Raw genomic sequence first — 16592 nt, 5'->3', positions numbered from 1 at the left:
AAGCTTCCTCTCTTTCTCTCTGAGGGCTAAATTTAGGTTACCGGGATGGTAGACGTAAAACTGGAGCAACACGAGTAAACAAAGCTACTGTCAGAAGAAAGTGTTATACAGTAATTGTTATGACTTAAAGTGAGTTCTGTATATAGGTCAGAATAATGGGAGTGATGTGTAGGAATTACGGTAGGGTAATTAGTTGTGGATGCTGGCGAGGCCAAGCAGGCAGGCAGGGTACGTAACACAGTAACCTGCAGAGGAGGAGACTTACAGCCTCCTGACAAGCTCATCGCATTCCTGTGTGACGACAGTGCTGCCTGCTTGCATTCTACTTGGCACCATCCCGTTTCCCTCCCACAGTACTACTCGACAAAACGATACCATACTAAAAGTGAGGGGGAGTCCCGTCAAACTCTTAGAACATCCCAAGGAGTCGTGATCACAACACTACTAGCAGCTCCTCAGCTTCTTTTTGTCATGTGGTTGTGTGAGGGCGTTGGAGAAAAGCTTCATAATACGATTGGTTGCTGGTAGGGATTCTTCCCCACTCCTCAATATAATTCAGTACAAACTGCGAGGTTTACGGCGGTGCGTTCCACGTTAAAGAGGAGTGTGCGATTGTGATGAGTGGAAGTATGGCATCATTATTCTATGCTTTGCTGCTCTCTCTGCTAGTGGCGTCGAGTGTCTGCAAAGCGCGCTTCAACGACAATCATAGCGAGAAAGAAGACAAGCTGACTGCCAGACAACGAGCTTTAAAGAAGCTACAGGAGGTAAGCTTCAGAGCAACACGGTTAATGCAAGGGATAAAGAGTTTGAAATAGCTTGAATCAGTCATCCGAGAAACCCCCATCTGTCCTAAGAACAGAACTGTCTACACACCATAAGATAAGATCGAGAATTAAACTAAAATCTATAGTCTATAATGAACGTTTTTCTCTGCTTTGCCTCGTAGTATAAGTATTCAATAACGACTCAGTTTCCATCAAAAATGGACATGTGGGATTCTTGAATGGCCGATTCATTTGTACTGAAGTATTTCGCAGGACGTCCTTCATAAAAACTAGTTTGTATAACATTTCTGATCTATGAAATGCTAGCTCCTACTAATCATGGCATAATGCTAGATAACATACTTTTCAGGAAAACTATCCCAGCAGTCTCTCTAACGAGTACCCCCTGTGGGTGGGGGTGGTAGAATAAAACCCACGGTATCCCCTGCCTGTCGTAAGAGGCGACTAAAAGGGGCCCCAGGGGCTCTGAACTTTGGAGCGTGGATTGGCAACCACGGGGCCCTTAGCTGAGTCTTGGCATTGCTTCCACTTACTTGTGCCAGGCTCCTCACTTTCATCTATCCTATCCGACCTCCCTTGGTTAACTCTAGTTCTTTTCCGACCCCGACGCTATTAGGTTTGCGAGGGCTAGGGAGTCTTTCATTTTCACGCCCTTCGTGACATCTTCATTTTTCAAAGTGTCGGATCCCTTCCATTTTTCCCTCTGATTAGTGTTATATAGAGGATGGTTGCCTAGTTGTACTTCCTCTTAAAACAATAATCACCACCACCACCATCTCTAACGAGTGAAGGAAACTCATTCTTCGCTAGATTACCAATAACGACCGACCGCTTTACTTTTCTGTCCAGTTTTATCTAAGGCACTTCTCTGTTTACTATGAGATATCTTGGATACGTAATTTAATAATATCAATGTTATTGGTTTTATGTCCCACGAACTATTTTTACGTTCTTCGGAGATGCTGAGGTACCGGAATTTTGTCTTTCAGGAGTTATGTTACGTGCCAGTGAATCTAGCGACACGAGACTGGCTTCTTTGAGCGCCGGGATCGAACTCGCGAACTTAGGCTCGGAAGGCCCGCGCTCAGCTTGGCCTGTAACTTGAAAAATAAGTACATAAATTGCTGAAACTAAGGATAATTCACTAACATGAAAACTCAATTTCGCAAACCACATGCTACTTTTCGTTCATCAACCATTTCCTATAAATATTTTATAGCATCGTAGTTTTAGTGACAGAATAACAATTATATCCACATGTGATCTAAAGTCGCTAAATAATATCTATTGTTCGCCCTTCTAAGCGGTGACTTGACGTCTACGCTGTTGTCAATTATATAATACGGAAAGCAATTAACATCGATGTAATTTGACCAAATGGTAAAGACGAACATTCTGGCCTTTCAAGGGACAGGGAAAAGCTATAAAAGAGAGAAGTAAAGTGGAGATACACTAACATCAGGCATCTTATAGCGTCGTATGAGGTGCACGTAAGAAGAAAAAACACGGAATTTCCAGATAAATGAGTAGGACCTGCTGGCACTAGTAAGAGAAAACAATCCCAATCTCAGCTGGAATTCGTCAGTTGTGAGCCCTAGAGGTCCCTATGATCATCTTTCTCGGTAAGAATGATCAGCTGGTCCGGTTACTTAGCTGAATTCTCAGCGAACTAGCCTTCAGTTCAGAGGACCCTGAGTTCGATTCCCGGCCGGCTCGGGAATTTTAACTTTCTGTCTGGTTAATTCCTTTAGGTCGGAGGCTAGGTGTTTGTGTCCGTCTTAATACACAACACATCACACTAACAACCACCACAGAAACAGGAAAGACATCCGGCCGTAAAAATGGGCTAAATTCGTTCAAATTACCGATCCCAGGTAACTGGAAATATGGCCAAGAAGACGAAGAAGAAATATTGAGCTGAAATAAAGTTTTCGTTCCAGCAGGGGCGTAATGAATGCGATACGGGCATTACAGCAGGCAGAATATACCGGCAAGTTACTATATATGAATAAAGGGATTTTTCGTTATCATAATTATCATAACATTATTAAAAATAATGTTTAATAAGTTTTATTTGACTGCCTCCGTGGTTTAACGGTTAAGCTGTTGAGCTGCCAACCATGAACCATTTAAATTTTCATACTGAACTTTAACTGGTTTCATTTTTCAGTAACTACAGAACAATACTCTGTAATTATCGGTACAATAATCTATTCGATTACAAAAAAAAAAAAACCTGCCAAATTAAGTTTGAAAGATATCATACCGCACAACTGATAAGCCTAGTCTATTATTAACTTCGTAGAGAGAACTCGCTCGAAACTGAGTTGACTGACTGCACTAACTTCTTATTGGCTGTTATCTAATACATTTTTATCAAAAGTTAAATGTCCAGCAAAATTTGTGCATAATACGATATCAGGTGCACTATACATAAACAAAGTGTAAGTTTCTAACTAAAATATGATATTTTAGTATCAGTTTTCATTGTTGTAATTATTTTTCAAAAAATTGATGCAGATCTTTTGTGAGGGATGTGTCGCGGTGTTCCAAGAAATGGCAAGGGCAAACATGAATTGTTTACAGCTGTGCTATGTTACACTCAGTACGATAAACTGCTGCTAGGTGCAACCAAGTGGGAATTCCTCTACGTAAAGAAAGAAGAAAAACCTGGATTATTTCCGTGCAAAGACTTCCAGTATTTTTTGCGAGAAGTTTGCGTGGCCCCTTAAAGACCCGGGGCCCGCCGCAGTGCAGGCCCTGCAAGCCTTAACGTTTCGCCCCTGCGGTTCAACGCAAGAAAGGGTTGGCCGGTGGCATATTTAGATTATACTATGACTATTTTGTTTCATTTCATTCTTCAAACATAAAAGCAGATGTTTCATGAGAGTCAATCACACCTTGCTTATCCCTCTGACTTATATTTTGCTGAATGACAGAGTGCTGTAGTTGGCTAAGCAGTCCCAATTTATTGGGGCCGGCACATTATCTGAACTTAGCCCAGTTTTATGACCAGGTGCCCTTCCTGACCCCAGCCCTATGGGAAGGGATGTATATTTATGTGGTGGTTGATAGTGGGATAAGTTTTATGCAGATGAGGAGATGTGTATTAAGACGAAATTAAACGCCCAGTCCCCGAATCATAGGAATTAACTATGCGTAGTCAAAATCCCCGAGTCGGCCGGAAGCTCAACCCATGCCCTCTGAACCGAAGGCCGGTACGATGACCATTTAGTCAAGCAGAGGGACGCTTGTTTTATAGAAGGATGTGCGATTGATATCTGCATGAATTAGGGTAATTGCCCCGAAATCATGCGTATAGTGGTGTTAAGCTGAACACCTAATCTCTTTACTTAAGGACCGTTTATCCAAACAGGAGCACAGTATTCAGCAACTGAGTAAAGAAAACCAATCGCTGAACAGTCCACAGTAATAGCACTGGAACCCCAAGTGGTGTCACTATCTCCTATAATTAATGTTAACAGGGGCTCGCCTCTTAAAACAATCCCTCTTATCTAAGTGGATTAATCGCTGACTTTCCACTCTGATGACCTCGGTTCAATTCCCTTTTATTGAGGCGTAAAATTTTACTTGGAAAACATGTAGTCAGAAATGGGCATCCAAGCTTTAACCCATGGTCTAATTCTAAAGTGAACCAAAGTGGTTCCAATGAGTCCAGAATAAACAGGGATAAACTGAATGACCTATGTATTATTATTCGCCCAGGAAACTGGTCCGTGATGTGTCTGCTATTTGGAAGCAGAGGCAGTGTACCTAAGCATACATGGGAAATCTTGAGAAAGCTTGGAATCCAGCACACGACTTCGACAAACATTATAGTAGACATTTTTAAAAATTCGATCACAATTTCCAATCATCACATAGGCCTATACCACTCCTAAATGATAAATCATTTAGTGTTTCCTTTTAGTACAATAATTTTAATATTTTCGGTGTTTATCGCCTAAATTGTAAAAATTCATGATCCATATGATCATTCACGGTTTGTAAACTGATGTATTATTATTATTATTATTATTATTATTATTATTATTATTATTATTATTATTATTATTTATCTTAGGGGTTCGGAATATCTTTTATTTACCAGTCTCATGAACTTTTTGCAGAATCTGTCAGACTGTGCTGTCGGCACATCTGTATACCTGGGTGCATTTCTCTTTCATAAGGTTTTCCATCAGTCCTATCATGGAATATGTTTTAGTATGCCTTTTATGAAGATAAATGTTCTGACTGAAATGGTTTTCTTAAGGTCTTAACTTGAAAATTATGATGCACAGCTCCTTAAGCAAACGGTAACGCTTTTTCTTTATGATTTGGAACCGATCAACCAGAACAGTAGTTCCAAAACTGTGCCCCGTGTCCTCCTCGGGACCTGCGGTTTCTTCACTAGGACGCCGCGTAAGAGTGTGAATTGTTCTTTCTTTTACGGTTTCCAAAGCATTGTAATAGGACCCACACGAAGCAAACCTGGCGCAACCCAACATCTCAGATAGTAACTGACTTTCAGCTGCCCTAGGGAATACGTATGAAATATTTGTAGAGTTTGCAGTGTAACTTATATTACAAGTAATGAACTTCATTCCGGTTCCGTATTGACTTTAAATATCTAAGATAAAATTCTAAACGAATTCAATTGTATCAAGTCCACCTATTCAATACACGTTTGCCATTTGATAAATAGTCTACCTAAAAAGCTACATAGGGCATGTTTCGGCGAAGCCTAGAGGTCATCATCAGCTAAAATACCACAAAGATGAAATACATACACACAGAGATACATAAAAAACTTGAGATAAATACAATCAACAAATGCAATGAAAATCTATGTTTAAAATGTCCATAGCTGCAATCCTGGTCGAAACTAGTTGTAACAGGTGTGGGTCCAACCGCATTTATCACAACTATTGGTTGGCTGAAGGAATACTTTAAAATTTAAAATCGTGAAGACTGTCACGTGTTGTTCTATATGCCATGCTTATTTTCATTGCATTTGTTGATTGTATTTTATCTCACGTTTTTATGTATCACTGTTTTTGTATTTCTTTCATCTTTGTATTATTTTAGATGATTTAATTAATTTCATGTGGGTATTTCCAGCCGAGTGCTGCCCTTATAAGGCAGACCCTCCGATGAGGGTGGGCGGCATCTGCGATGTGTAGGTAACTGCGTGTTATTGTGGTGGAGGATAGTGTTATGTGTGGTGTGTGAGTTGCAGGGATGTTGGGGACAGCACAAACACCCAGCCCCCGGGCCAGTGGAATTAACCAATGAAGGTTAAAATCCACGACCCTCTGAACCAAAGACCAGTACGCTGACCATTCAGCCAACGATGATGACCTCTAGGCTAGGTCGAAACCTGTCCTATGTGGCTTATCAGACAGACCTTTTATCAAATGGCAAACTTGTATTGAACAGCTGGACTTTGTACAATTAAATTACTTTAGAATGTTATCTTAGTGTAACTTATAGTTAAATAGAAACACTCGATACACGTCATGTCGTGCGATAGCAAAGTATACTAATAGAGCAGAATGGAAGCGTGTAATAAATAATATTTTAAGACAATCCAGGTGACAAAGAATCATGGAATCGTTAAGATAAGGTGGGTCACCATAGAAGGTGTATGTGGATTGTATACCCAGTACCAGGGAAACCACAAAGGTTCAGCCTACTGATTAATCATAAGGATAGTAAGAAAATAAAATGAATTAATTTTCATAGGATTTTTTTAAATGTTGCCGTATTTATTATTTTCGGGCAACTGCCTCCTAACGTATTCTATTTATTCAAATTACTTTTAAGTTATACGAATGAAGTGAATGTCTTAAAATCACAGTTGAAATATCTTGGAGAACAGTAGCAGGGCGTCGAAACTTTTGAAGATATTATCAGAGCAATTTGTGATTGTTCCGAGCGCACCAAACAACATACCGGAACCAATACCTTCCCAGTAATTAATTTTACACTTATGTCCCAAGTCACGAAAGCAAGGCTCATATTGCCTTTTCTTTTCTGTATCAGTCTCTTTGGCCTGCTTTTTATCTCGATCAAATCTCAAATTTGCACCGATAACGACGCCTTGGTTGGATTTACTCTCGATGACCACAATTTCCGCTCGTTTAATGGAACCTTCAGCTGACGTGTAGGTAACTTCTTCACATACTTCGAACTAGTTTGCATTCTTTTCATTTCTAATGCAATCAACCGTCTTTATTCTTAGTCTGTGGTGCTTATTGTTTCTTAAGAGCTCGCCCTTGCGGCAGAAACCAAGAAAATTTGGAAGGGTTTCAATCTCGTTGCACTCACGCTTCTGCCGGGAACGCTACGAACTGGAACAACATTGCAGTTCATTTCTAAGGCGTCCCTCCATTCAGCAGAAGATGTGTCCCTCTTCGTTAATATCCAACTAGTATATTGCTTCCACTCCGAGAAAGAGATACACTTTGCCACGATGGGGTAAGCCTTTCCACTTTTCAAATTTTTGATCGCGGAGTCTCTTTCTTATTTTCTTTACGTTGAGTTCTTCATCAATTTCTAAGTTAAGACGTCTTAAATTGTTGTGAATTTCTTCTTTGGACTACGATTTAGGCGGTTGAATCTACAAAATTTGAAAGCAAAAGTAATTAAACTGAAAAGACAACACTTACTACAATGAGCAGTCAACGGTCGTAGCCGTGTTGAAACACCGGATCCCGTGAGATCTCCGAAGTTAAGCAATATTCAGCGTAGTCAAGATTTGGATGGGTTGCAACGCGCTGTTGGTGGTGGGTAAGGGAATGGAGGAGCGGAAAGGAACTGGCCACCCTACCGTACGTAAACTCCGGCTCGGGCACACCTCTGCGGAGGTTCGGACCTTTCTTCGGGCAGAATACTCCCTTACCTTACCTTACGTTACTATAATGAGCGGTATATCAATATCTTCAACTGATGATAAGGAAAAAAATAAATGTCTTAGTGTAACTTGTAATGATAAAATTTTATTAGGTGAACGATCTGTGATAAGTAAATTAAATTCCAGTACAAATAAGCAAACTAGTTCGAAGAGTATAAAGAAGTTACCTCTACGTCAAATGAAGGTTCCATTAAACGAGCGGAAATTGTGGTCATCGAGAGTAAATCCAACGAAGGCGTCGTTATCGGTCCAAATTTGAGATTTGATCGAGATAAAAAGCAGGCCAAAGAGACTGATACAGAAAAGAAAAGGCAATATGAGCCTTGCTTTCGTGACTTGGGACATAAGTGTAAAATTAATTACTGGGAAGGTATTGGTTCCGGTATGTTGTTTGGTGCGCTCGGAACAATCACAAATTGCTCTGATAATATCTTCAAAAGGTTTCGACGCCCTGCTACTGTTCTCCAAGATATTTCAACTGTGATTTTGAGATATTCACTCCATCTGTATAACTTAAAGTAATTTGAATAAATAGAATACGTTAGGATTTTGTGATTTTGAGATATTCACTCCATCTGTATAACTTAAAGTAATTTGAATAAATAGAATACGTTAGGAGGCAGTTGCCCGAAAATAATAAATACTGCAACATTTAAAAAAATCCAATGAAAATTAATTCATTTTATTTTCTTACTATCCTTATGATTAATCAGTAGGCTGAACCTTTGTGGTTTCCCTAGTACTAGGTATACAATCCACATACACCTTCTATAGTGGCCCACCTTATCTTAACTATTCCATGATTCTTTGTCACCTGGGTTGATAAGAAATCCAACAAAGAAGAAATGCTTTCCATGAAGCCTTAATAAACCACGGACTGTTCTAGATCAATACAGCATAGAATCTGGGCTGTCATTTGTTATTTCCGTGCGGTCAGGAGCGCGCGGCTGTCAGCTTGCATCCGGGAGATAGTGTGTTCGAATCCCACTGTCAGCAGCCCTGAAGATGGTATTCCGTGGTTTCCCATTTTCACACCAGGCAAATGCTGGGGATGTACTTTAATTAAGGCCACGGCCGCTTCCTTCCCACTCCCAGGCCTTTCCCATCCCACCGTCGCCATAAGACCTATCTGTGTCGGTACGACGTAGGCTAAAGCAACTAGCATTTGTTATTCCAATAATTTATTTCACAGCACTTTTGGCTGACATCAGTGTCTTCCAGAAGGTCACGTCTTATTTTTGGTAATGGGGCGCACAGTAAGGGACAAATCAAACTGGGCCAAATATATTGGTTTAATTTCCTTTTGATCATGTTTCAAGAGGGATGAGTTTTAACGAGCTCATATATACTGGAATTTAATTTACTTATCACAGTGCCTCCACCTAACAAAATTTCATCATTAAACGTTACACCGTGACATTTAATTTTTTCATTCTCATCAATTGAAGATATTGATATATCGCGCATTCTAGTAAGTGTTGTCTTTTTCAGTTTACCATTCTTAATTACTATTGCGTTAGATTTTTATGGATTCAAGTTGAAGCCAATGTACATAAGATACTGGTTGATCATATCTATCTTAAATACAGCGGAGTCTTCATCTTTAGATACCAGGGTGATCACAGTCTAGTGACTGTGGTGGTATCATCGGTGAGGTTCAGCGCTGCCAAATTTTTTAGATCATCCACAAGTGTATATCCAAATAAATACCAGCATTAAATAACGGAGGTGATAAGGGTGAACACTTGGGCTACTCCTCTACGAATTTGAATGACCTTGGTCCGTGTCACTGCATCAATTTCTACATTGACTGTGTTGTTGATCATAGTCTAAGTTGTAGTACTAAGGATCGTAGACGTGAAAGAATTGTTTTAGTGTTCAAAGTTAACTCTAGATGTTTGTGACCAATTGTATCAAATGCTTTCGATACATCAAAGAACGTAACACAGCAGTCGTTTTTCTTTGTCTTAGCATCTTGCAGGCAACTGTTTCCTAGTGAAGACTTAATGAACGTACCGGGCATTGAAACAAAACCTCTTTCTGTTCTGATACATCTATGTATGGCCGAAGCCTATCTATGATCCTCCTCAGTACTGAAAATATTGTAATGGGGTGCCATTTCCCTCATACATAGGGGTCTCCTGTTTTAAAAATCGAAATTGTTCGTCCTTTCCTGAATATTTGTGGTACATATCCCCAAACTAACATTATATTCGCAATAAAACTAATGACTTTGGCACATTTTAGTTCCTTAACCACTTTCAATAAAACTCGGTCGGGCTCAGGAGCGCTGTCAATTTTCATTCCGAGTAAACTTCTGCCTCATTAACAAGATATTCTCCCCCATCGACCTCGTGGTAATCAAAACAATGGTGATCATCTAAGCAGTGGGGATTTCCTACGCCCACCGATTTCGAAAATAGTTCAAAAATATATCCATTTCCTATGTTGCAAAAGTGTTGCATGATGCCATATCGATATTTGCTCTTCCTGTTCTCTCCTCATCTTTTGTCACGACGTTGTGGATTTGTATTCAGATCACCTGACTGTTTATTATTCGGAAGCTAAGCTTTCCTAGCCCTGTAAAACTTAACGGCCGTATGGGTAGGATCCTTGCAGTGTGGATGTGGCTTAGTTCGAAAATAAGACAAATTCATGTATTAGTCTGTCAAAACTGTGCATATCGTTATCTTGACCCGTTAATGATTGTAATTTGTTTTCTTAGATCTCTAATTCATCACTCACAGGAATCTCAGCGGAGTGGTGTTGAACGGTTTCGGTCACATCATTATTCTCACCTCTTTCTGAACTGTATTTTCCCTGTAGAAATCAGAATGGGCCCGTGATATATGACCATTAATGCTGCCAAATGCTTTTCCCACATTGAGGTCATGGGCTACCTAGCGCTTGTTATGTATTTACCGAAGTGATCTCAGAGAGAGATATGATTTCGTCTTTCGATTGATTATTTGAGCACATGCATTGGCTGGGATTCGAACCGCGCACGCTTTGGAAGAAAGCTAGTGACAATGTTACTTGGGTGCCATCCTTCTGTAATAGGACGAAAGTTGACCAGCAGACGTCAGATGGTACAGATATCAATACAGGACCCTTGTACAGGTAAGCCATACTAAACTCGGGAAAGGTCAAGTGGTTGTTAGATCTAGGAGGAGTTAGGAACTTGGAGTTTTCCTGCAAAGTACCAAATAAGCGGAAGAAAAACTTTTGGCTAGTGTACACACACACTCTGAGTGACGAACATTCAGAGCAACATACACCACTTTCTATGGGGATTGAAATCGATTTGGATACGCTTTCCGAACTCAATACGTTACTGTTTCCATGGAAGTTTCCATCCGTAATCAGATCGATTAGAATACGGCAGTCTTGACACTCGTCGGGCATACGAGAATAATCCGACATATAGCGCTTGACAACAACAGCCATCCCTAACCGTTGCCTACGAGATATCTCGTAGGCAATGCCGTAACCAAAATAGAGTAAATAAATAAGTCCTCGTGCATTATTACCAAAGGAATTTAAAGTCCATGATACAAACTTGTTTTATGTACAGCCTATAGTCCGTACAATCAACAAAAGCAATGGAAAATTTCAAAAGCTGTGGTATTGTGCCTAACAGCGTATCCTTTTTTGTAAGTTTTACATTCATTTATGAGATGGGAGAATGAACGACTGGAGCGACAGAGGGAAACGGTGTTCTTCCAAAAGCAGTTGCAAGCACAGCATATGGATTTTATTCAGTCTAAGTTAAGCAAACAGAAGAGTATGAAGAGAGGGTGGTACGGAGTAAAATAAAGGAGGAAGGACTGGTGGGAGAGTATAGTACCATCATGACGAATAGGTACCATGTTACTGCACAGAAGATGATTGGTTAGACAACTTCAGTATGAGTTCTTCTACATTTAAATTCATATGTCTGCGTTTTGAACCACACCTCAAATCACGCAAGTTTTTAGTAAACAAACCAATGTCTATTGAGAAAAGAGTTGCAATAGTTTTTTTCACACTAGTTTCATGTGCTGAATTCCGGAGTCCACAGATTTCTACGTATAAAAAAAGGCGGCAGAAAGATGAAATAACCTTCCTGGTCTTTTGCCCATTTTCTTGCTGTCGATTCTTCGTGTGTATTTGACCTAGTTTTATGTCCGGACGCCCTTTTTTGACACCAACCCTATGTAAATGTAAATTCGTGTCCTAGTCCAGAGATGGTGCAGCTCTATTCAGGCACACTCCTAATGGAGGTGAGTTGCTTGTACCTTTTTAACGACATACCAGCCCTCCTGCCAGTCTTAAATTTCTGACAGTACTGCGAATCGAAACAGGGGCACCGAGGACGGCAGCTAATAGTGCTAACCATTACGCTATGTAAATGGACGTAGGCCTATTAATTATTGCATGTTCGTCTAGTGGTTAGCAGTGTGATATGGTGTGTTGTGTGTAAACGAGCACAAGCACCCAGTCCCCGAGCCAGACGAATTAACCATATGCTGTTAAAATCCTATGCCCGGCCTTGAATCGAACGAACCCGGATCCACGGAACCGAAGACCACAATGCTAGATTGTAATGCCTTATTTCCTGACTTTACATACCAATTTTCATTAAATTCTGTTCAGCCATTTTTATCGTGATAAACATGCATATAGATAGACAGACAGAGATGACGGAAAATTAAAAATTGCATTTCCTTCTTACTGTGGACACAGCTGATACAAAAATACCATTCTTTCTCCAATCTGAGCAATGTACACATACAACTTTTTTTTTTTTTTTTTTACAATCTGCTTTACGTCGCACCGACACACAGATAGGTCTCATGGCGACGAGGCGATAGGAAAGGGCTCGGAGAAGGGAGGAAGTGAACGTAGCATTAATTAAGGTATATCCCCAACATGTTCCTGGTGTGAAAATGGCAAACCACGGAAAACCATCTTCCGGGCTGCCGACAGTGGGGCTCGAACTCACTATCTCCCGAATTAAATCTGAAGGCTACGTGACCCAAATCGCACAGCCACTTGCTCGGTACAGACATTACTACTGATCAAATATCACAATAAACTATTCGTGCAGCTTGGATCACTTTCATTTCGGAGACATATTGGCTCTCTGGTGTTGAATACTCCTTCAGACACGTGAAGACTGGGAGCTACCAGTTATGAATCAGCACGTGGGTAGTGAATGTGTGATCTACCATTTCGTTCAAGGACTCTAGGTACGACTGACCGACTCGGTAGCGTAGCTATCTGCTTTGTATTTTAGTCAATTTTGTGGGATCAAATACAGATTCAATCGGTTACCATAGAAGAGAATTTAGATGTGCGAAATCCAAGTTTGTAGATTTACTAGAATGTTAAAGAACATTCATTTAGGGGAATTTAGTCCACCATGGCGTCTATTAAGAGTCCTCTATCACGATTTGGACAATATGTGGTAGGTTCCCGCCCGGATAACTTAGGTTAGAGACCCAGCTCAGCCACGAATTTAAGGGATTGGAACGGCATATACTCAGCCTTAAGTAACATAATTCTCAGCAATTTCTAGGACAAGCTTTCTGGTTAAGAAGAAATACACTCCTGGAGATGTTCACAAATTCTAGAGCTTTCAGCATTCAGTATAACCTACAAATTACACTTACGAAAGTTTCTCCTTATTTTTCTTTTTGTATTTTTAATAACTTTCAAAGGTTCTAATTTCACTATATACTGCATTTACACACTTAACTCTAATAATGGCGATAGTTATTTCTTAAAGTTATTTTTCTTAACTTTGCTAATTCTCACTTAACTAGGTACTTACTTCATTATTAGTAGCTAGCTAATAGTTTTAAGCATAGTTCTAGTTCAGTACTTACTAGTGTATCAACGTTTAAGTAATAATCCTAACTAACCTAACCTAACCTAACCCCATGGCACAACAGCCCTTGAAGGACCTTGGCCTACCAAGCGACCGCTACTCAAACCGAAGGCCTGCAGATTACAAGGTGTCGTGTGGTCAGCGCGACGATTCCTCTCAGTCGTTATTCTTGGCTTTCTAGACCGAGGCCGCTATCTCACCGTCAATAGCTCCTCAATTCTAATCACGTAGGCTGAGTGGACCTCGAACTATCCCTCAGATCCAGGTAAAAATCCCTGACCTGGCCGGGAATCGAACCCGGGACCTCCAGGTAAGAGGCAGGCACGCTACCCCTACACCATGGGTCCGGCAAGTAATAATCCCGTCTATTATTATTATTATTATTATTATTATTATTATTATTATTATATTGTTACGGAGATATCGTGGTGGACACAGGTGAAGAGAAGGTACGGGCATTAATGGGTCGATAGAAGGTAAGCAGAAGATTAATTTAAAACTTTAAAATTAAGGTTATATTTCCTTCTCCTTTTTTATATTTCTTTTCAAAGTTAGACTTTACAATTTCAGGTACCAAAATTTTGCTTACAATTTCGGTGACAACGTTTAGAAAATCAGAACAATCAACAAATGACAAATTAGCAAACTTGAGCTAGCAGCTCAATGTTACATGAGCACAACTGCTCCCATTAACAAACAGTGAAGGAGACGGGTCTCCCAAGTTCTATTACATCAAAATCAGAGCCTCTTTGCTCTACAAGTTAATCTAGGAGACTACTCCCCGAACCTTATGACATTACAGCCTTTCAAAGGCACCATTCAACAGTTACATTACTAGAAAGAACGTCTTTGCTCTATGAAACTTAAGAATCTATTTCCAGAAATTTCCAGGCCTATCAAATGCACAACCTACATTTTACAACTCAAGCAGTATGCACTGTCTTACGTGCTCAACAGTCTACATCTTTACATAAAAGAAATGACACAGGGGTATCGAGTAGGCATTCTACCAGGCCTTTGTGAGAAAGAACAGGTTAAGTTACTGGCCCAAAAATCAAAATGGAGACGGACATCTGCGCTCCATGAAAATCGAAATGAAAGTTTAAAACCCTATTTGGACTTATGGCCCGAAGTTACAGACGCTAAGCCTATACTACTGAGGTGACTAGATGGAGAGAATATTTAAATTACAAGGATTACAAACTAAAAAGGTTACAAAATCATAGTCACGTCAAAATCAAGTTAATATGGAACCCGAGAGGGTATCACACTCTCTATTCCCTGATTTCGGCGAAGTTCTTTTGACTTGTTTGATAGTTACTCCTGGAATTTACCTGTCAGAAAATTAAAGTTACATAAAGATCGAAAACCTTCCCCTCGAGCTAGCTTCCAAAGACTATCACTTAGTAAAACCAGGACTGCCATTACCTTGAGCCACTCTGTCGGTTGGAACGATCAATAAGGCGACCTGGTCGAAAATACCCGAAAGGAAGGTTCTAGAGAGCTCTTGGCTAAGGCCTGACACCCCCCAAATCTTATGGGGTAATTAAATAGCAGACATAGTCTGATTGGGTCAAAAATAAATATACAAAATTTTCTATTGGCCAACATCTTAAGTTGGCGGGAAGAGATCGAAGTGTTGTCAACTTTAACATACCAAAAACAAAGAATAATCCACTCACTGTAGTAAGCCTTAAAATAAAAAAATACTTAATAATTTTAGTAGCCTATCTTCTCACCAGAGGGCATAACAAAAAATTTATAGTACAGACATCTGTAGGGAAATGTCCAAACTTCTAGTACTAGTCGTTGCACGATTTAGTTGTAGATGGTATTCTTCAAGGCGCTTCATTTGAACGAACGGGGCGGGTGTACCTCCCGGTACAATTATTACTAGCATTTACCCGTGGCTTCGTTCGCGAGGATTTCGTAATTTGATAAAAGTAATCATTCCTCGATACTGTAGTAAGACATTATCTGAAAATCCCTAAAGTACAAAAACTCACCGGAAAAATTAGTTTCATTTACCCCAGAAAACTCTTTGTAAACCACGTTTGTGGCATTACCTTTTGGGGCTAAGATGACCATGTGACATAGAGCTGTACATGTGCGAAAGTCGTCCCTCAAGTTAAATTTTTTTTTAACTAAGATGGCAAATACCTATTTTTATGTCTGTAACATCTTCAGTTTTTGAGATATAAGTATCCTCATAAAAAGAATTCAACTCCTATTTCACCGCCCCCCCCCCGTTAAGTTGATTTGCCGCCCCCTAAAATGCGCATATCTTCATTTTTAAAGGAGATTCCAAATACCAATTATCACACCTGTAACCTTCTGTTTTTAAGATAAGTAATCCCATAAAAAATTAAATTAAATTTTTCACTTCTTTTCGCTGTTCCCCTTAAGTGAAACTTCCGAAAACAAAAAAATACATGTTTCTTTATCTATAGGACAGCTTCCAAATACCAATTATTACGACTGTAACAACGTTAGTTCTTGAGATACTGTATATGTATCCTAAAAAAAAATCAACGCCACTTTCACCGTCCTCAAAGTTGATTCTCCCCAAAAAATGCGTGTTTCCTTTTTAAAAAGGAGATTATAATACCAATTTTCACGTCTGTAACAGCTTTAGTTTTCTTTAGATATAAGCATCCTCTTACAAATAACTCCACCAATTTTATCCATTTTTTCACCCCCCTTACAGTAAGGGGATTTTCCGAACACAAAATCATACATGTTTCTTTTCTTTAAAGGAGATTCAAACAACCAATTTTCACGTTTGCAACATATTTAGTTTTTGAGATATAAGTACCCTCATACAAATTATTCAATTAATTTTTCAATTTTCCACCCCGCTTTTAAGTAGATTTTCCAAAAATAAAATATATGCATTTTTAATCTTTAAAGGAAACTCCAATATCAATTTTCACATCTGTAACATCTTCAGTGTTTGAGATAACAATATTCTAATAAATAGAATTCAACCCAATTTTCAGTCCTTTTAACCCCTCCC

At 39.6% G+C, this 16592-nt stretch overlaps 1 protein-coding gene across 1 annotated transcript in view; it reads left to right on the top strand.

Annotated features, from left to right (window-relative positions):
* The first annotated feature begins 392 nt into the window (after positions 1 to 392).
* The window catches only part of LOC136881106 (bone morphogenetic protein 2), a 103790-nt gene continuing 87590 nt past the window's right edge, over positions 393 to 16592 (top strand). The window contains exon 1 of the mRNA XM_067153743.2: positions 393 to 767. Coding sequence (XP_067009844.2) covers positions 618 to 767 — 150 coding nt within the window. The 5' untranslated portion in view covers positions 393 to 617. The remainder of the gene's footprint in view (positions 768 to 16592) is intronic.

The sequence above is a fragment of the Anabrus simplex genome, chromosome 9 (assembly GCF_040414725.1).
Source record: "Anabrus simplex isolate iqAnaSimp1 chromosome 9, ASM4041472v1, whole genome shotgun sequence".
NCBI lineage: Eukaryota > Metazoa > Arthropoda > Insecta > Orthoptera > Tettigoniidae > Anabrus > Anabrus simplex.
This window is presented reverse-complemented; position numbering and strand designations above follow the sequence as displayed.